This window comes from Phasianus colchicus, chromosome Z, assembly GCF_987193195.1.
Source record: "Phasianus colchicus chromosome Z, bPhaCol1.hap1.1, whole genome shotgun sequence".
Taxonomy (NCBI): Eukaryota; Metazoa; Chordata; class Aves; order Galliformes; family Phasianidae; genus Phasianus; species Phasianus colchicus.
In genome coordinates, this window is record NC_143476.1 from 69,498,375 (window position 1) to 69,519,915 (window position 21,541).

At 42.7% G+C, this 21,541-nt stretch overlaps 1 protein-coding gene across 2 annotated transcripts in view; it reads left to right on the top strand.

Annotated features, from left to right (window-relative positions):
* Positions 1 to 19,765: 19,765 nt before the first annotated feature.
* The window catches only part of JMY (junction mediating and regulatory protein, p53 cofactor), a 65,872-nt gene continuing 64,096 nt past the window's right edge, over positions 19,766 to 21,541 (top strand). Inside the window, exon 1 of one of the 2 annotated variants that reach the window (XM_090130636.1) lies at positions 19,766 to 20,821. In XM_090130636.1, coding sequence (XP_089986762.1) covers positions 20,045 to 20,821 — 777 coding nt within the window. In that variant the 5' untranslated portion in view covers positions 19,766 to 20,044. The remainder of the gene's footprint in view (positions 20,822 to 21,541) is intronic. The other variant, XM_031610181.2, reaches the window with a different exon arrangement.

Sequence of the window (21,541 nt, forward strand, 5' to 3'; positions counted from 1 at the left end):
GCAAATGTTCACACACATGCTTTACTCTCTGATTCTCTTCCCAACAGCCAGTTAGCTCCTCTCTTCTCTGAGATCTTTTTTTTCCATTTGAGAGACCAAAAGCCTCATTTTCAATTCAACTGAAGATGATTATAATTGATGTGAATTATGCAAAGCCTCTTGTCACATTTTCCATTCTGGCTGACTCAAAGCCCTGGATCTCAAACCCCACTCTGCAGTGCTGTTCCAGGTCTGAAACTGTAGATCAGGTCCCTTTTTCATTTCAGAGATCTTTGTCTAGTTGATCATATTGCCTAGCTGATATACTAATTATGTTTTGTATGATCTTAAGTCACTACATTTAAGTTTGAGTTAGTGCATGAATACCATCAGATGAAAATGTCCTTTAGTAAGTCCTTTGCAATACATAAATAGCTCTGCTGAGAGCAAAACAAAGGCCCTTTGTGTTATTGCACAGCAGAGCCAAAAATGTTCTCGAAGCAAAGTTTGTTTTCAATATAATTACATACAGCTCATACATAAAACAGCTTGCCATTCTGTAGCCAAAACATGTAGTCCTTTAGATTCCACGAACATCTCCATCTATATTAACAATAGAAACAAATATATAGTAAAATTGCTTATATTTTACTGTTTTTTTTTCTTTTTTTCTTTTTAATTTAATTCTACTTGATATATTACTTGTTGCCTAAGGAGACAGTCTTGTAAGAATCTTACTGCTGGCACAAATGTCTGCCTGCACAAACAGCCTTTCAGCGATGGGTGTTTTGTGAGTGAATTCGGGGCTGTTTTGGTATGTTTGGGGGTAGTTCCTGTTACTGATCATGAGTAGGGACTTTAAAATCTACAGTGACAGAACTGAGCAGAAAAGGTATCAAATACAAAATACTGCAGGATGAAAATAAAGATTTAGAGCATTTCTTTGCATTAGGTGTGCTAAGAAAAAGAATAGATTCAAACTTCCCAGTGAGAGCCATCTCTATCAGCTGAGACATCCTGCCAAGATGATCCATTTGGATCTCAACTATTAAATAAAATAACCCTTCTTGAAATAACAGAAACAAGTTTGAATCCCTCAGTGTTGGCGGTGGAACCAGACAATGGCCTCTCCAGCAGATAACTTTAGTTCAGGTGGAAAATTTTGTTTCATAGTCATTTTTTGTCGCATACCTGCATCCTTCCATTCCACAGTACAATGACTGTGGAGCCAGATGCCGGTCATACCCGATTTTTTATTGTATTCTCACTAGTATTTCAGTGAGATTTCATTTTAGTATCATTCTTTCTGAATACACTAACTGGAAAACAAATGATGACAATCCAGAGTGAGTCTCGTTACTTAATACTGTATGTTTTGTTGCTACTACATATCTATGTTGTTCTGTGAAGAATCACTTTTACAAAAATAATTTTCTTTGTATAGAAATCCATAGTCAGTAAAAGGCTGCTATGGCTGGACAGAAGGAATGTGATGCTGATGCTACACCGAAGTGTGGAACAGACTGGAGGACAGCTGGTAGCTGAAATACTTCAGGACCACATAAAATCTGTCTTTCTCTGCTCATGACAGGCAAATCCTTGCAAGTCTGAAATCAAAGTAGCCAAGATTTGTGCGAGGCACAATTTACTTGGCTACAAGAACAGGAAAGGGCCCAGGTCTCTGGAAAAATTCTCCCTACTATTTGAGAAGTTCGTTTCCATCTCAGCTGACAGAACCTACATAACTGGAACAGCACACAGTTACCATTGCCACCAGTAGCTAGGAACTATGTAATCAGAGATCCACAGTCTTTCGATTCTTCTCATCTCTTATTACCATCTGCATCTGTCATGCTCCATACACTGTACTGGTAGCGACAACTGGGAACAAGGAAGGCATCCTAAACCCTTTTGCATTCACTACACAAGCAAACAGGCCAGACCACAGTCTTATCCTAAATCACCATCTGTGTAAACACAGTCTGGAAACACCAATGACACACAAAGTTGGGCAGGAGTTGTTCTGCATGACGGTAGGAAGATTTGCAGAGACATCTGGATAGGCTGCATCGATGGCTGCATGCAGTTGTGCAGCATTCACAAGGCTAAACATTAGGTGCTGCACTTGGGTCATAAGAACTCCATGCAGTGGTGCACAGCTGGGGAAGAATGGCTGGAAAACTGCCTCGCAAAAAGGAACCTGGTAATTCTGGTTGACAGTCTTCTGAACATGAGCCAGCAGTGTGCCAGGTGGCCACACAATGGCATCCTGTTTTGTGTTAGAAATCATACGGCCAGCTAGCACAGGGAAATGATTGCCCCTTTGTACTCAGAGCTGGTGACACAGACCCACCTACACTCAGCTTTGGGCCTCTTACTACATGAAAGGTATTGAGCTGCTTTTTATCAAAAGGAAGTAAGATTTGTTCCAAGAATCAATATGCATTTTATCACTATTGTTAAACTCCTGGAAATAAAATTATTAGAATGATTTCTTGTCTAACCAGTTTCAAGCTAACTGGTAACTTGCAAAGACCAAAGTACTTCTTTGAGAGCCAGATGGAGAGGTAAACACAGCCACAAGGAGTATTTTCTGTCAGGGAAAGAAAACTTTCAACATGCTTTTCAACTGTGTGTCACAAATAAAAGCTGGCAGTTGAGGATTCAGTGGAGAAGAACATACAAGATCACAGAATGATGTAATCATTTAAGTTGGAAAATACCTTCAAGATCATGAAGTCCATCCCCCTGCCTGGCCTACAGGGTTCCATCAATAAGCTATGTCCCTTAGGGCCACATCCAGACATCTCTTGAACACCTCCCAGGCTGGGGACTCCACCACTTCCCTAGGCAGCCCATTCCAGAGCTAACAACCCTCTCTATAAAGAAATTCTTCTAAATGAGACCTCCCTGGCACAACTTGTGATCATTTCCTCCAGTCCAAGACATCATTTCTGAATTTAAACTTGAAGCATGAAACAAAACAGAAAAATTCACAGAGTAACTTTGGACTCTTTGGACATTCTGCCTGTATTCCAATAAAAATATCAGACTTACATAAGAAAAATACTGATCGGATTTTGCTAATGTCCTATAGAAAAAATAGATAAGCCAAAATTTTTAATAAAAATGTCATTAAAATATGTGAAGTTTAGACATTCTAGTGCTCACTATCCAAATCCAGAGCAAATCCAGAAAATGCGTACACAAGAGTAGAAATAATCCCTTCTGTTCACTTGGTCTCCTGTGCGCCTCCCTACAGTGATGTTTCAGCACTCTGCATTCACAAGCACTATGGGTTCCTACAGACAGATCAGTTCAAAGTGCACCAATTAACAGTGACTGTGAAGGTATGCAAATAAAAGACAATGGATATTCTTCAGTAACAAGGCACATCTTGGTTTTCAGGACAGATATTGCTCAGTCGCAAACATCGCTGTCTGCAGAATGACAGAGCCATAATGTCACTCTCTATCAGCTACGTTTCAAGCCAGTGTGTCTTTGGTCTGCAGGCAATCACACCACTTTTAGCTGGTGTGTTTCTGGGCATGATAATTGTCTTCCATTCAGCTCATTTCAGGGAACAAGTTATAGAGGGACCCCTTTGTTCAAGGATGGCCAAAATAGAAGCAAGTCAGTCACATGGGGACTCAGCACACTGAGGGCACAACAGCCACTCAGCTCTGGGGTCCAAAGGGCTCTCCCGTTGTGTAGGAAAACAGCGCAGGCGTATGGGATTCATTTGAGTGCAGAACTGTGTGTGTGCATGCAGGCGTGTTTGAGAATGCATGCAAAAATATATGCGTGCAACAGAGCAGAGAAAAGAAACTTTACAGATACAAACAAGTCACAAAAAACGAAACCCAACCAGAGAAACAGCAGCTGGAACATGACCATGAACAAATGTAAAGCATGCAAGAGCTTTTGGGCTTTCTGGACTGAGGGAGGCTTGGAACTGAGAACAGAGAAATCTGTCCCTGTGACTTGAATGCAGATATATTCAGAGAAATAATCTGTTGCTGTAAAGGCACAAGATTGCATCTAAAAATATCTACCTACATTTTCACTTTCTTCTTTTACAGGAAATGTCCTAAGATTCCTTCCTGTCAATTATTCGTACCAACATGAGGATACAACATTACAGTAGAAAATTAGGGATGCTGTAAAGGTACTTGAACTAAAATCTTAACTCAGAAGGTTATCCAGATTTTATCTGCAACAAGTTTAATTTCTGGGTGTATATTATTGAAATTGAAACAAGCAATGCCTTCAGCTACTTGGTTTATAAGAGTTGCACAATGCTACTATGCTACCTCTGTGTTTTTTAGCTTGTATAAAATTGTTGTGTTCTCTCCTCCCCCCACCCCCCCAAAAAAGGGCTGCAATTCAGTTCTGGTGAGAGAGCAATCCTCCATAGTGCCATAGTGCCCTCTTTGGCAAAGAATGCAGGCTGCCATCCTTCTCTACCCTGCTTCTTCCCCATCTCAACTAATAGAAAGTGAACACTATTCCACAGAATAATAGTGTTAGTGAAAACAGTAAATGTTGTTATGAAACAATGTCCGTATTATGAAACTTAGAAAATATGAGACAAGATGAGCGGACAGTGAGGTAGACTGAGAACTGGTTGACTAGTAGAGCTCTGAGGGCTGTATCAGCAGCGCAGAGTCTGGTCGGATGCCTGTAACAGAGCAGGGTTCTCTAGGGGCTGGTGCTGGATCCAATCTTGTTCAACATCTTCATCAGTGATCTGGATGAAGGAATAGAGCCCACCTTCAGCAAGTTTGTTGATGATACAAAGCTGGGAGGAGTGGCTGGAACACCTGAAAGCTGTGTCAACAACTTCAACAGGATCTGGACAGACTGGAGAGTTTGGCAGGGAGGAACCTGTGTGAAGTTTAACAAGAGCAAGTGTGGAGTCTTGCACCTGGGGAGGAATAACCACACTGGGCTGGGAGATGAGCTACTGGAGAGGAGCTCTGCAGAGAAGAACCTGGGGGTCCTGGACAACAGGTTGGCCATAAGCCAGCAGTGTGTCCTCATGGTCAAGAAGGCCAATGGTATCCAGGAATGCATTAAAAAAAAAGTGGCCAGCAGGTTGAGGGAGGTTATCCTCTCCTTCTACTATGCCCTGGTGAGGCCATATTTAGATTACTGTGTCCAGTTCTGGGCTCCCCAGTTCAAAAAAGACAGGGATCTCCTAGAAGGAGTCCAATAGAAGGCCACAAAGATTAACAACATTTCCCTTATCAAGAAAGGCTGAGTAACTTGTGTCTGTTCAGCCTGGAGAAGACTGAGAGGGGATCTGATAAGTGTTTATCAATATCTAAAGGGAGGTGGGAGGCAAATGGATGAGACCAGGCTCTTCTCAGTGGTCAGTAGTAATAGGATAAGGAGTAATGGCCTAAAACTTGAATACAGAAAGTACCATACTAATATGAGAAGAATTTCTTTATGGTAAAAGTGACGGTGCACTGGAATAGGCTGCCCAGAGAGGTTGTGGAGTCTCTTTCTCTGGAAATATTCAAGATTCTGCTGGATGTCGACCTGTGCAACCTACTGAAGGGTTCCTGCTTTAGCAGAGGGGTTGGACTCTATGATCTCTTAAGTTCCCTCCCAACACCAGTGATTCTGTGATGTTCTTGTTGAATGAAATCACTATAATGGAAAAGAAATATGACACATATGTATTAGATTAATTGCACAATTTTTGTAACTTCCTATACCATACAAAAGTTTTTAAAAAAGAGAGACAATGCAGTGATTCAACTGGACTCACATACTATACTGTATTTCAGTGCCTGTGCTGCTGCAGATGCTACTTTGGTTGAGGTACAAACCCATGTACTTGACTCAGACTATCATTCTCATCCTATTATTGGAAGAGCTTACAAGAGGTTGTAAATGACAGTCCTTTCATTGAAATGAGTTCATATGGGAATCAAGAGGGTACAGAAGGTGTCATGGCAATTGGGAATTGTAACTAGAAATCAGAAATAGCCTTGCAATTGGAAGTGGCAATTGCGAAATCACAGAAAATGGAAGTAAAAAGCATACAGAGCAGAGCTGGCCAAAGATAAAGGCATACAGACTATTGCTTTGATTTAAATATTAATACTTTTTGAGGGAAGAAGATAAGAAGATAATATTTCTTTGTCTTTATTGAGTATATAGTCATGAATAAGGGAGAAAAAAATTTTAAACTTGAGAAACATAGTCAAAACTTAAACAAAATTTTGTCAAATTATATTTTCTAAGAAAAAGGTAGTAGCAGAAAAAATCCCACTTTTAATCCAGAAGGGCAGCTAGATAGTAATTGAGACAGCCAAAGGCCAAGCAACAAGAATGCAAATGATGGAGTTGGAGGAAAGTGGAAATCAATGAGCAAATTAAGAATAAAAACAAAAACAAAACAGGGAAAGTATCATAGAATGAATCACAAAATGTCTTGGATTGGAAAGGACCTCAAGGATCATCAAGTTCCAACCCCACAGCCACAGGCAGGTATGCCACCCACTAAATCAGGCACTAATCAGGCTGCCCAGGGCCCCACAAAATCTGGCCTTGAAAAACTTTGGGGCAGGCATCCATATCATCTTTGTGCAACCTGTTTCAGCACCTCACCACCCTCTAAGTGAGAAACTTCCCCTTGCTATCTAATCTAAATCTTCCTTTCTTTAATTTAAAACCATTTTCCCTTGTCCTATCACATCTACCTGTGCAAAAAAGTTAATTTCCCTATGTTTATAAAGTCTCTTTAAATACTAGAAGGCTGGAAGTTCTCCTAGCACCTTTCACTTGTCCAGGCTGAACACAAGCCCAGTCCCTTCAGTCTGTCTGCATAGGAGAGGTGCTCCAGCCCTCTGATCATCTTAGCTGCCCTCCTCAGGACCCTCTCAGGACCCAACAGCTCCGCATCTTCCCCATGCTGGGGGCCCCAGACTTGGATGAAGTACTTCAGATGGGGCCCCAAAAGAGCAGAGTAGAAGGGGACAATCACCTCCCTCTTCCTGCTGGCCACCCCGTTTTTGATTCACTTCAGGATATAATCGGTCTTCTGGGCTGCAAGCATATACAGCCAAGACCCGTAAATTCTTCATGGCAGGGCTACTCACAAGGGGTTCTTCTTCCAGTCTATGTATATATTTGGGATTGCCACGACTCAAGTGCAAAATCTTGCACTTGGCCTTGTTGAACATCATTAGGTTCACATGGGCCCATCTTCAAAATTTATCAAGATTCCACGTAGAACGTAAGTGAAACAAAAAGAGCTGCTTACCTCTTGCTGTGGCCCTCTATAAGATATATTTTACACCTACAGTCTCCTGCCCAACGGTCTCCATGTTTCACAACATGGAGGTGCATCACCATGAGAATGCATTTGCCTCACAATATAACCTACATTTTTTTTTAACTTTTTTCTTGACATACATCACACCTACTTCACTGACAGCACTCAATCAAAGCTATTTAAAGTGCACAGCTGAGCAATCAGTCTGTCTGCCACAAACTCATCTCTGCAGATTCCCACCCAGCAGTTCCTGTCCCTCTATAGCTGCACCTTCTGCTTCCTTCCAGGCTGTATCTCCCAACACTGACAGAGCTCATCATGGTAAAATGGATTCAGGTGGCTAAATGGGAGAAAATGCTTCTTTTGAGGCACTTGAAGATTTACTTATCAAACAGTCATATCCAATTAATGCTTCCTGAGTCTCAAAATACCAAAAAAAAAAAAAAAAAAGTGTTTGGTTTCCTTCAAATCTTTGCAATTTCTTTAAATTTCTTTCTCTGCAAACCAAACAGTGTGAAGGGCTTTGGCTTCTCCCCAAGGCCCTGGTCTCAATGAAATCTTAAGTCTCAAATCATCCCAAGTACTAAAGTCCAGTGCAATTGGTATGAAGAAAATACAAGGTTAATCTGAAATGGCACAAGAAAGATGGGAGCTGCTAAGAAGGCTGTATGATGGGACATATCACTGCTTAAGAGAACATGCATTACTGGCTGAGCAGAAGCACAGAAGTTTGGGCTGCTCTATGGAAGTGCAGCCAGACCAACTCCTTTAAACACTTGAGTCTTTTGGTCCTAAAATGAAAAAAAGTCCTTACAAAATTAGATTTTCCTACCAAGAAAGAATGTAGTTAATGAGGGCTAGCTTCCCTTGTATCCACTCCAGCTCAATTAGAAGTGTAATGGCTCTTTAAGAAAACATAGCCACTAGCATGGTAAATAATGCTATTTGAAAAGCTATGCATGTCTGTCAAACTATAATAGGAACAGCAGCTCAGATTGCCTGACGTTTGAAGGGACATGCCCGGAAAGAAGCTCTGGCAGGGAAAAGTCAGCCAGGAAATGTCAGTGTTGCACAGAGGCAGCAGGCTGTAAAACTATAGTATTAGTACACGTCAGGAAAGGTTAAGGTTAGAATGGTCTCTAGGTACCCACCAGGGACCACGAAGGCTGTGGCAAACAAACAGATCCACCGTGACCACACCGTATCCTCTTTCTTCAGCCCTAAGAAACATCTTAAGGAGGGGAATGCCAAGGGCAGTGCATGCATGATGCTGCCTCTTCTGCCAGCTTTAGCAAATGCTGGGCTGGAAGACAAAAGGGTTTCTTGCTGCCATATCTCTTCACTTGTGTCCCCAGTGTAGATCATCTTGTTTCTGCTCTTCTTCCTATGCCTCCAGCTCACACTTTAGCTGGCTGGATGACCCTTTTTGGAAGCACTGATGTAAGTTTAAAACAGGAAAGCAATGTACACTGCTTGTACAGGTTAGCCAAATCACTGGCTACTGTGCTTAGTCTCCTCTAGCAACAACGCTGTAAAAAAGTCAGGAGCAGAAATAGAGTGTACACTTTCTAATTTGGCATTTTTCCCATTTATCCTTTTGTGTGTTCATGTCTTAATTTATCATTGAAGAGACAGAATCAGGCTCTTACTGTAGCAGTAATAACAGCAGCTCTGGCTCATTATCTTGACTTCTTTTTCATCCAAAAAGAGTAGTTATTACATCTTTAATACTACCTAAAAGGCTGCCAAATACAACATCTTCCCTTATTACAAGAAACAAAACAAAACCAGCAAAGACTATTACAGCTATTGGGAAAGGAAATAAGAGTTGTAGATAAAATCTCATTCAATCATTTTCTGTGTTCTTTTTTACTTTTATTTGTAGCTAACAAAAGTTTAGACTTCTGGATTTTTATTTTAGATGTCGGTTTTTGCTGCAAGACATTTAGTTATCTCTGAATGTCCATATTTTAACTACTCAGTATTGTACAGTGGGTCATATAAATAAATACCTTTGACCCTCCTGACTCACTTGTTACAGTAAAGCAGGCTTAAAGCTTCTAATTAATACAGGATGTCACTATTGCCTCTCCTTCCCCCACAGATGACTCCATAAACACTGTGCCATTGTTTCTTCATTATTTTCTTCTTTCCAGTGCTTCTCCTCTCACTGCTCAGCTGCCATTCCTTGGGTTACTTCCCTATCCCTGCTGACCTAGGAGCCCCCACCATCACTGCTCCCCCTGGAAAAGGTTGCTGCTACTCTGAGATCTCTTACCAAGCTGAAAGGCAGTCCTTTATGCTAAATACCATACTCTTTACTTACTCCTGGTAGCGATTTCAGATCATTCAGATCATTCAGATCATTCATATTCTTGCCTTCAAAATTCTGGCCTACAATAGTGGCATGATTTGTCATCCCATTTCTGTTCAGTAACCAAGATAGCCGACTTGCTGCCACATCACACCCGTAGTCAAATCACACTGAAGCTAGGCTCTTGGTAACAAAAGAAATATATTGCCACCACTTATGGCCCCATTGCAGATGCACTCTTAGTATCTGCCTCTCCCCGTATCCCTTCATCAGCTACTTAATGCCTGTTCTGACTGCAAACTTGTCTGGACAAATAGCTTACGAGAAATCTTGGCCAGGCATCTTGGAATGGAAGATGTTCCATTCAAGTCAGTGAGACAATTCAAAGAAGTGAAGTGAAGCACATACATACTTGTAAAATACCAGTAATGTAACAGTGCAGATTTAAGGGACTATGAGGACACAAATTCAGACAGCTGTAATAAGGAATTACAGATCATCTACAACGAAGGTATACTTTAGATGACTGAAATGGCATTGGTGCTTTTGCAGTTCAACTAAGTAAAAACAGAGTTCTACAGCAAAACAAAAAAATAATTTTTCATTGCCATATAAAATACACTCAGTAGTACTGAGTGAAACTTCAATGAAGGGATGCTGAACAAATTCACCTGATGAGGAGTCCTTGCTATTAACACCTCCATTCTCAGAAGGAAATGATGAGTATCTCACTGAAATGCTGAACTCTACTGGCAAACTCAATATAATCAGAGTATATTACAGTTGATTTGACATACAACAAATGAGGATCATTAGTATATTTGTTTCTGTCAGCAGACATATTCAAAACCTCGGCTGAAAATGATCAAAAGGCAGAACACAGGTTAAAGTCTGTCAATTTATTCTAAGCCACAAAAGAATGCAGATGTTAATTAAAGCAGAATCAGTGATTCACTAAATATGCAGAAATAGATCAATGCACAAATGAGTTTGCTGTGTTGGTAGGCAAACAATGAATCAACAAGCAAAATAAAAAGGGCCAACATTCAGCGTTCAACAAATAGTAAATAACTCATTATATAACTCAAAATCATTAAGAAAACAAGCATTTCTTCTGTGACCAAAAAGAATCTTGAAGAAAAAAAAGAATTACCAACGACCTACTGATAGAATTCAATTAACAATACTTGAAGAAGGGCACTTAGCTGTATTTCTCTAGTAAAAGATCTATCTTTCCCTTGTTTTCAATAGTTAATTTTGGTTTTTTTTTTACAACCACAGTTATGACAACCAAGTTATCTCCAAAAGGAATAAACATATGAAATATAGTTTTGATACAATTCAATGGAAAGGGTTTGCCACAGGATGATGACAGTAACTTAGAACAGGAACTTGAATAACAATTCAGACCTGTTCAGTTCTTGCATCAACAGCAAAGAATGTCAAGATGTATTTGTTGCATGATGCAATTCTAGGAATAAAGACTGACTGGAAAAGGTGTCAGCTGGTGATTAATGACAAGCACAGGAGAAGTCATTAATAAAAACCATTCCTATGGATGTCCTGTTCTTCTGTAGAAGAAAATAAGACCACAGTCTTAGAACAAATATACATTACTGTAATGAGAAAAGGCTTGGATTACATCATGCTAAAATCTAATAGGACTTCACAGTCTTATTACATTTCCTTTCAGCAATGTCAGGAGAAAAAAGTCAGGAGAATATTTATTGAACGGATGCTGAAAGTAAACCTGGGTAATATGAGAAGCAGAGCATGAGTTAGCAGCACAGAAGTGCCAGTCCCAGAGCCCATTGCTTGGAATGCTACGGTAGCCTGATTCTGTGAGAAAGCAAAGCTTCCGCAGTCACCACCAATTTGTGCCTCATTACTACATGTCTTAGAATATTTGAACATGTTGCCCAGCTCCAGTAAAATTTGAAATCAGTATTAATTGCAAAATAACTTAGGCTGGATGAATCTAACTGCTTGAATATCCAGCTGACAGAATGATTCAGGTTGGATGACACTTAAAGAGTTCATCTGATTAAATTGGTAAACAGTCAAAGGGTAAACACATTTTTTACAAGTTTAAAAAAAAAATCAATCATTATACATATGTGTACACGACTTACACTTTGCATCAGCTGACTGACCAACTAAGACATACGCACCTCTACTAGTATAGCTTTGGGCAAGTCATTGCTCATACTGATGCTTACTCAGATGTGGAGGCATGCTGTAGGAGCATAGGGTGGGTAACAATGTTGAACTGAGGAAGCAGAACATAAATCTGTAAGGAAACAGTTTTGAATATTCTATTGCTCATAATATAAATTGTTTGCCCGAGGCATAAATGTTAACATGAAAACAGTAAGACTCATCAAATAGGCTAGAGAATAGCAGTGTTAATCTTCATAAAATCTGACACAAGCGACCTTCTGATTTCAATTAAAAAGACTATGTGCTATTTTTGCCTGAAAACATCTCTGTGCATTAATGATTTGAATGCTGCATCCCATTCTCAAGGACTCACAATCAGAAGGTGAATTTTTGTGCGAAGGATTTGAGATACTGCTTAGAAGGAGAAACATTTATTTCTAAAAAGAAAAGCTGCTTGTCTTGTCTGACAAGCTTGATTTGCTTTCAGACCAGCTATTTAACAACCATAACAGTAATAAAATAATCAGATACACAAGCATTTTCTATGAATGCTAAAATTGATTTGGATACAGAATAGCATATCATATTATTTCTAACATTACATTCTATATCATCCCACATCCATGAGCTTTGTTGTTTCAGTGCAGAATGAAAATGCAGGAGCTTGACAAACAATATTATCCAGTGACATTACAAGAAGAAACAAAACTCACCTTTCCTTTATCATTTTCATTTAAACTACGAATTACAGCTCTGTATGAAATCTGTATGAAATCCCTCTAGGGCTTTGCTACTCTTTGAAATCTGATCACATAGATTGAACGAGGGATTTAACTTCTCAAAGGACAGTATGCAGGCCCAGCAGCAGAAGATTTAGACTTCTTTCTACAGGGACAGCTTCCCTTCCTCAGTGCCGCCAGTGGGATCACCGGGCAGTTCAGCTGAAGATGGAACCAGACGAAGATACCATCTATTTCTTCATATCTCCCATGCTGAGTAACAGGATCAGACTCAAGTATATAGCAGCTTCAAATGTAGTTATGTCCGTAGACAGCAGCTCATATAACCAGCATTTCTCCAGAAGAGCTTAATCAGGATGACAGTTTCACAAGTGAGGCTAAATCTCAGGTTTTCCACTGACACATACAAGAGAGCACCTAAGCTCCCTTCGATGTAGGATTCTCATCCTAACATTCTTTGATGAGGGCACTTGGGATTCAGCCTTGCTACAGCATCAGCAGCATTATTATGACCTTTCATTCCATAAGCTGAGTTTATTCTACTGTATGGTGTTATTTCCAGAGTGCTCTGGAGAATTTGGTTACAAGTCTTTCTCACTAGTATGCGTTTCCTTACTCAGCAGGCAGTTTTTTTTCTTGAACTGTTTCCAGCCTCATTAGATCCTACAAATGCTGGAACACATATCTGGCAAGCAGTGGTTGCTATCAATTTTGCTCAAAAACTGGTAAGACTTTAAATTTCTCTCTATCCTGCTGACTTGCATTTTAGTAGGCGACAACTTTCAAAATACTTAGTAAACATCATATGAGTCTAATACTTTTTATGTTCCAAAGACTGTTGATACAGACATTATTCTGCCTTGTGTTGTACCTTCTGCCCCAACTCTGCCTTTCACATCGGTGTACTCTGCTGCCAACTGAAGACAAATGCACATATTTTCTGAGATGTTCCTCTTTGAATTGTATTAGGTACATCTACACCACAGAGCTTTGACTAAAACTTGCACAAATGTTTACATGGTGATTTTAACAGAAGCAAGTTGGGTAGTTAAGAACAGTTCAGCTGAAGCTTTAGGGAGATTACGTATAAGCTGGACAACAGGTAGTTTCTGTGTTGAAATTAGCAAATGATTCAAAACCCACTGGGCATCCTGAAGACAGTAAGTAAATAAACAAGCTAAACATAAGTATCCATGGTCTTCTTCAACCCATATGAAAGAGGAGCAGAATGTTTTGCTGAAAAAGAAATTAACAGTGTCCCTGTGATTTTTATAAGCCACAGATACTTAATTCAGTAATTGACTGTACTTATAATTTTTATAAGTTACAATATTATGATTTATTTTATGATTACTTTTCAAGAGTTTTTATCCATGGATCACACAGGCATAGAACTACCATCAAACAGAAAAATTAAAGTTTACATTTATCAGATATACTGTTTACTTACATCATTCACATTTACTAAAACTTAAGCACCATCGAGAAAGTAGTGAGGATTAATTGGACAGCTAAGGACAAATTTCCTATCACTTCCTTAAGGTGTTGTCATGACTGAAGTCTCAGGAGGCAGAACTCCCTGTCTGGTGAGATAACTCTGGAAGTTACAAACAGTGCAAAGAAATCCTGGCATTTTCTTGGTTCAGTGGAGATTTTTGACAGTTTTGAAGATTAAATTCATCAGATTCAAGCTAAGACTTTACTGAGTAATATTCCCATTACTCAATCTATTCTTAGCTGGTTAAAGAATGCATTTAGAAATGTTGCCATCCAATTGTGACCCAAATACAGCATTGGCTCTGCATACAATAGTCTGTTATGCTCATCTCAGCCAGTGTATAATGCAATGACACAAGTCCTGCAGAATCTTGGAGGGGGTAGACGGCCTGGTAGTAAGAGTGACTCACAGAGGACTCAAAGTTTTTAGACCAAAAGAAGAGTGGCATACATGTTTATGGGAAGTTCCAGGATCACAATCTAAATCAAAAGCTAAGTGGTCTTCAACACACTCTCTTCATCCAAAAGTCAGGCCAGAAATCCTCAGATAAATATTTTTTCATACAGTAGAAGTATTTTAGTGTAGGCCTCGTGTGATCCTGCAGATAGATCAGGCTATCAGTCTATTAATTTATCTGTAAATCAGATGCAGAGAAGAGGAAACTCTAAGGCTACTTAAAAACATCTAAGTAGCTTTCTTGTCACATGCAACATGATTAATCAGAAGGCAGACTATACTCACTACTACAGGAAATATAATTTCTTTTTTTTTTTAGCTTCACGTAGGTATTTTGTCTGTTATAACTCAATGCTTGTTCTGTGGTTTGGGGCTTTCCCTGCCTACTTGCAAATGTTCTTGATTGACTCAGTAAAATTGTGGATGTGGCTAGATGTATTGCTTCCTCTTTCCTTGAATAACAGCTTCCAATGCTCTACTACAGTCTTTACATTGCTGCACTTGCTGACACACTGTGTTTGGAGCCTTGTCTTTATTTCTCAAAATATTTCAGACTGGAATTTTTCACTCTTATCCTCAAAGAAAAATGCAATTCCTTCATTTAATTATAAGAAATTAAACATGACAAAAAAAAAAAAAAAAAAAAAGGAAAAAAAGTTAGAAATATTCCTTAAATTTCTGCACTTAAAACAACTTGAAAAAAAAAAAAAATGCCTTTTCAGAACTACTAATTGTCCTTTCTGTCATCAGGATCATTTTTTTTATTCCCATGTGCTTGGGTGGAGCACATAAGAATATAGTTTCTGTAAACAAACAAGTTGCAGAATTGCTTTCTAAACCACTAAAGAGAGCTGCAAACACCATCATTCCCAACTCACCCAGCCTGAAAGACAGGACTGCTCTAACTATGTCTTTCACGGCAAATGTTTTTGTATTTGCCAAAGAGACTACTGATTACTTTTAAATAGTTTAGTAAAACTCTTGTTAAAATTAGAATTTTTCAATTATGATAGCACATCTAAGTTGAAAACAGGTTTTATACCATCTCAGCTTCCTGGGAAGGATACTTGAGCACTACCAATATTTTTCTCCATTGTCACTCAGACAAATTAAGTGCATAAGCCTTCTCATTTGGCTAGAGAGAAAATACTGGCTTTTATGAATGACTCCATTCAAGAAAAGATTGATTTGCATTTAAACTATTGGGTTTTCTTAGCAGTTTTCTCAGCAGTTTTCTAGCTTAATAACTCCACATGTTCTACAACTGCAATAATATTTGGTTGCAGAAAATTTTTCAGTTTGGAGCCAGCATAAATATAAAAAATATTCAGTCTTCCTTTATAGAATGGATGCACTATTACATTCTGCAGCTATACTTTCTCCTCTGCACAATGCAATTCATTATACTTGGAAACTACACCAAAATTCTTCTTGTATCAAAGTTACTAAGAGTAGTCATTTTCAGAATTTTAAGAGCTGATAAAACTATTAATAGAAAATGTGTTTTTTATTGTATGAGTGCTACTAAGCCATCACATATTCAATAGTGCTTTCTAGTCTTGCTTCACACATAGTCTAAAAAAACATTCCTAAACTTTTGCCAGAAAAAGATGTCCACTAACAACAGACATTTCTAATTGGCTTGCCCACATTAAAATTTGAATCATCAGAAACCTATTAAAAATGCTTATCTGCAATAGTTGTGTTAACATAATACTAAACAGCAATTTCAGAACACCTAAAGATACTCACACTGCTACAGTACTTCGAAGCACATTAAGGAATATCTTCCACTTTCCATCTCAGCTACTGTAAAGAATGGCACAACTGAGATCACATCAGTCTTGTGTAGGAACATAAATCAAAATCAGGACGGTGTTTCAGCCTGAGCAATCTACAGGACTCACACATTAGATGGAATGTTTGTATAAATACTGATGGGTGTATTTCTGTTCTTGTTCATAACATCAGTATGCAGATGACAATTTGGACAGTCTTGGATGAGACCACAGGTTATCCAATTCACAGAGGACTCAGCCTTTTATGACAGGAAATTACAAACCCACCTGACACATGCACAAGTACATACATGCAATTCCATAGGGTTTCATCCTGTTACCAGCCCTTTTATTGTGGATGGATCTTCCTAGGCAGTCTACAGTCAATGTTGCTGAGAAGCTTTCAGTCTATCTCCTTCACTGCTGAATTTTTATTCTGTAGCTTCATTGTTTTCCCAACACCAATCTGAATTGAAATCATGTCTGAAAATTGGCTGTTGTGAGAACTGGCTCAGGTAAATGGAACTGCAAGGCAGAAGGAAGTACAGAGAAACTCATGGAAGTTTATTTATCACTGGCTCACTAGTCCAAAATCATATTGAAAATCACTGCCTGGAGCCTGCAATGACTCAAAGTACTCCCTGTATGAAAGTTCTGGCACTTGACCCAATTCTTTAAAAAAATAACATGACATCAATTAAATTCCCAAGCTTACATTTCAGCTCACTAGCAAGAGTATGCTTGTGGCCCTCGGAAACCTTTCTCTTTGAAACATAATGATCTAGCTTACTGACTGAGAAACAGCTACTTTCAATATTCCCACTCATAAGGTTAACAAGGTTTCTCATACATGGTTTCCAGTTTAGTGATAGAATCCACACACACTGAAGTGTGGCAGCTCTCTTCAGGTAGGAGACAGAGACACTCTCCAATAGTTGTTACAGTTACCACAAACTTTTCACTTTTCTAAACTGCCGAAATCAACCACAAGTCAGGCTGATTGAGCCAGTCACTGGGTGCTACCTAATTAACTACTTCTTAGTGATGAAGAGTACAGAATCAGAGAATGGTTGAGGCTGGGATGGGTGTCATCTGGTACACCCTCCCTGCTCAAGCAGGACCATGTCCGCATGGCTTTTGAACATCTTCAAAGATGGAGATGCTACAGTCTCCTGGGGCAACCTGTGTCAGTGTTCAGCTGTCCACACAGTACAGAAGTGCATCTCGATATTCAGCAGAAACTTCCAGTTTGTGTCCATTGCCTCCTGTCCTGGCACTGAGCACAACTGAAAAGAGCCTGGCTCCATCCTCTTTGCACTTTTCCTTCAAGTATTTATAGACATTGATGAGACCCTGCTAAGCCTCCTCTTCTCCAGGCTGTAGGGCGTGCAGCTCTCACTCTCTCCTCACTGAAGAGGAGCAACAGGCCCTTCATCATTTTCAAGGCCTGCTGTTGAACCCCAGCACACCCAGGACTCTCTCACACTAGGGGACCAGCATGGCACACAGCAGTCCAGGTATAGCCTCATCTTCCTCAACCTGATGGCAAACATTCTTCTTAAGGCAGCCCAGGGCTACCAGCAGACTCCACCACAATCCTTGTTCAGAAGGATTGTTCCTAGTCTTTAAGAAAGCCATTTTAATTTTTTGCTGTCTTATTCAGTAGAGTTCACTGACATACCTCCTTTAGTCACTCTTAAGAACAAATCAACAAAATCAGGACAGCCTGCCCTTTGTAATTTTGTGTGACTAGTTACGGGTGCTCAACAACAAAGAAATTGCTATAAAGGTCACTGAGTGCTCCTTAATAATGTGAATTTGAGAAGTTGCCACTTCCTTGCAATTACTTCTTTTTTTCACTAAGACTACATCTTTGGCAACATACAATAGCTCTTGAGACCTGACCGCACAGCTTTTGTGCTGCATTAGAACAGGCCTCTCAGAAACTTATTAAGTTTTAGACTAATTTTCATCCGGCTCCCACATACTGCACTTACCTAATATCTGCTTTAAATTCTACTGGCTTGTCTTTTTGTTATCTGAGAAAAGCCAGGCTAACACTGCTTCAAAGACCTTGGCCTCCGCAATGACAAACTTGAAATACTAGGACTCTGATCCTTCGCCTGATGAGAAATCTTGAATCCATGTTTAATTTTCTTAGGCTTGTGTTTACGTGCATATACATACACACAGACAGAACCATATCTTCGTTATTTTAATTTTCTTTCATGCATTTCTAATTACAAAATTGGACTGCTATTTACTGTAATCCAATGAAAATGTGTTTCTGAATACCTAACAATCACAGTACACAGCTCCTCCACCAATGTATTGCCACTTGCCTGCTTGGTCACTTACACGCTGCGTATAATCAAATCTTCCAGATAATTTCACAGACGTTTTGATCTGCGCTGAAATTCACAGCGCTAGGAAAGAATGCCATTCTCCAAGATGTACAGCACACACCATCACCATTAGCAGAACCCGCTTCTGTCCTTTCCTCTGGCTGCTGAACTGTCATTTCCTTCTTTTTTCCTAACAGCTGTTACTTTTGGTATTCAGCATGTGACTCTCCCGAACGTGAGGTCGCTCAGCAAATGACCAGTGGCTCCTCAGGCACTCCAGCCCCCAAGGACAGGACGCGAGTCAGCATGCTAACTTTAGGAAAAGGGAGACCGTGACTCACTCTGCTTCTCGACAAACTCAATTGAAAACACGTTATCCCCCAGCTTCCCCTAAACTGCAGAGGAACAACAGCATCACAGGTGGGTCAACACACACTGCCTATCCTACTTCCGATGCAAGTATTTTGGACTTCTTCACTTGTGCACAAAGTGAAACAGAATATCGCGAAGGGCAACAAGATCCCAGAGAACGCTCTCCCTCGGATCACGACTGGATAGCCGCTCCTCTCGAGCACGCTTCCACGAGGCTGCCGGCAGCTCCGCGCAACGAGCCTACGAGCTCCGCGGAACGCTCGGCCGCCTCCGCCGGCACGGGCCGACACAGGCACGGAGCGCAGCGCTCAGAGCAGCCACTTAACTTCGGCTCCGAAGGCACGGAACTGACCAAGACAGCCGTGCCCATCTCCTCGCACTCCGCACCCCCTTCTCAGCCGGGCCACGCCACGCAACACCGCGCGCTGCGGACGCGCACGGCACAGCGAGGCACGCTAAGGGCGGGCTGTAAAAGCCGCCGTTTCGCCCCAGAGCTCCGCCACCCCGCGCACCCCCCCTCCTTCCCCCGCGCGGGCCCGCCCACCAACGGCGGCGGCGCGGCACGTGCCCCCTCCCATCACGCCCCGCGCGCGCCTGAACGGCCGCATTGTATGTCCGAGGGAAGGGGCGGGCATCGCCCTCTCCCCGCCCTCCCAGCGAAGCGCGAGGACGGGACGCGGCCGGCGGAGGAGGGCGGGCGGTGCCAGTGCGGCGGCAGCCAATGGGGACGGCGCCTGGCGGGGCGGGGGGCGGAGCTCGGCGGGCGCGGCTTTGAGTTGCCGCAGCGCCAGCGCTGCTTGTAAACAGATCCCGCCCCGCGTGACGTGCGGCGGTACCTGCGCGGGGCATCGGGCATTGTCCGCCGCGGCGGCGGTGGGTAGTGTGAGCTCGCGCGAGCGCCTGCCGGCGTCCCCTCTTCGTTGTCCTCTCGCGCCGGGACGCGGCGCATCGCCCCCAACGCGCAGCGCCAGCCGCCCCCTCCCCCCCGGCGCTAAGATGGCTGGCGGTGGGCGGTGAGCCGCGAGGGCTGCGGGCTGCCGGCCGGCCGGCGAGCGGGGGCGGCCGACGGGACGGAGCGGAGCGGAGCGGGGGGAGGCGGCCGCGCAGCGCCATGTCCGCCTTCGCGCTGGAGGAGACGCTGGAGGCCGACTGGGTGGCCGTGAGGCCTCACGCCTTCCAGGAGCGGGAGAAGCACAAGTTTGTCTTCATCGTGGCCTGGAATGAGATCGAGGGCAAGTTCGCCATCACCTGCCACAACCGCACGGCGCAGCGCCAGCGCAGCGGCTCCCGCGAGGCCCGCGCCGCCCCCAAGGCCTCCAGCCCCGCGGCGCGCAGGGGCGCCGAGCCCGCCGTGCCGCCCCGCGCCGAACGGGCCGAAGCGCTGCCCGGCAGCCCGCTGCGCGCCCCCAGGGGCGGCCCGGCGCGCAGGGCGGCGCGGGGCGCGGAGGCGGCCGCCGAGGAGATGGAAGTGCTGGAGCTGGGCAGGGAGGAGGTGGCCGAGGCGGGCGCTCCCGACGCGGAGCCCGCGGGGGAGGAGTGCAGCTGGGCCGGGCTGTTCTCCTTCCAGGACCTGCGCGCCGTGCACCAGCAGCTGTGCTCGGTGAACTCGGAGCTGGAGCCCTACCTGCCCGCCTTCCCCGAGGAGCCCTCGGGCATGTGGACCGTGCTGTTCGGGGCGCCGGAGCTGTCGGAGCAGGAGATGGACGCGCTGTGCTACCGGCTGCAGGTCTACCTGGTGCACAGCCTGGACACCTGCGGCTGGAAGATCCTCTCGCAGGTGCTCTTCACCGAGACCGACGACCCCGAGGAGTACTATGAGAGCCTGAGCGAGCTGCGGCAGAAGGGCTACGAGGAGGTGCTGCAGCGGGCCCGCCGGCGGATCCAGGAGGTGAGGCTCCAACGCGGTCTGCACCTCTGTGGTACCTTTCCCTTCCTCTGTGATAGCTGCACTAGCAGTTCGTTGTGCTTGGGCCGGTCTGCCTTGGCAGAATCGACCGAGCCAGGGATGAGTAGGAGCAGGGGGCTTCACCTTCCTAGGGTCTCCACCGCCAGGATTTAAAAGGTGCAGATTTCAGTCTCAGCTCGGTGCGATTCGTTGCTTTGCTCTCTGCAATCAAATGCAGACGTTTGTGAGCAAAGATCTTGGGGGTTTGGCAAGGCCTTGCTGCCAGACTTCTGCTGTTGCGTTGCTTTGCGCTAAGATGGGTTTGTAGCCTGTTTAATAGGAGCAGCAACATGTGGTGTTTATTTTGATAATAAAGTTTAGTCACTGGAGGCCAAAAAATTTGGGCTCTGAATGCTGAATCCAGATGATGTCTTGTAGAACTGGCATAGCTACAGCGGTTGCGCAGTCTTGGTAGGTTCTCAGAATTGGGTTTTCAGCAAGAGCAATCTGGTCCTAGCAAGAGCTCTGCACATTGCCAGTGTCTGATGGGCCTCAGGTGCTGTTGGATGTGCTGTCTCGCTTCCTCGTACCTTACTCTGCTCAGATAGAAACAGTTAAGGAGGTTGCTTCTAGGTTCCAGCTTCAGCATGTTTTTTTTTTAATATCTTGTTACACTTGAGGGTCTGTGAAAGCTTATATTTGCCTTGTTGAGAAGGAGGTTCT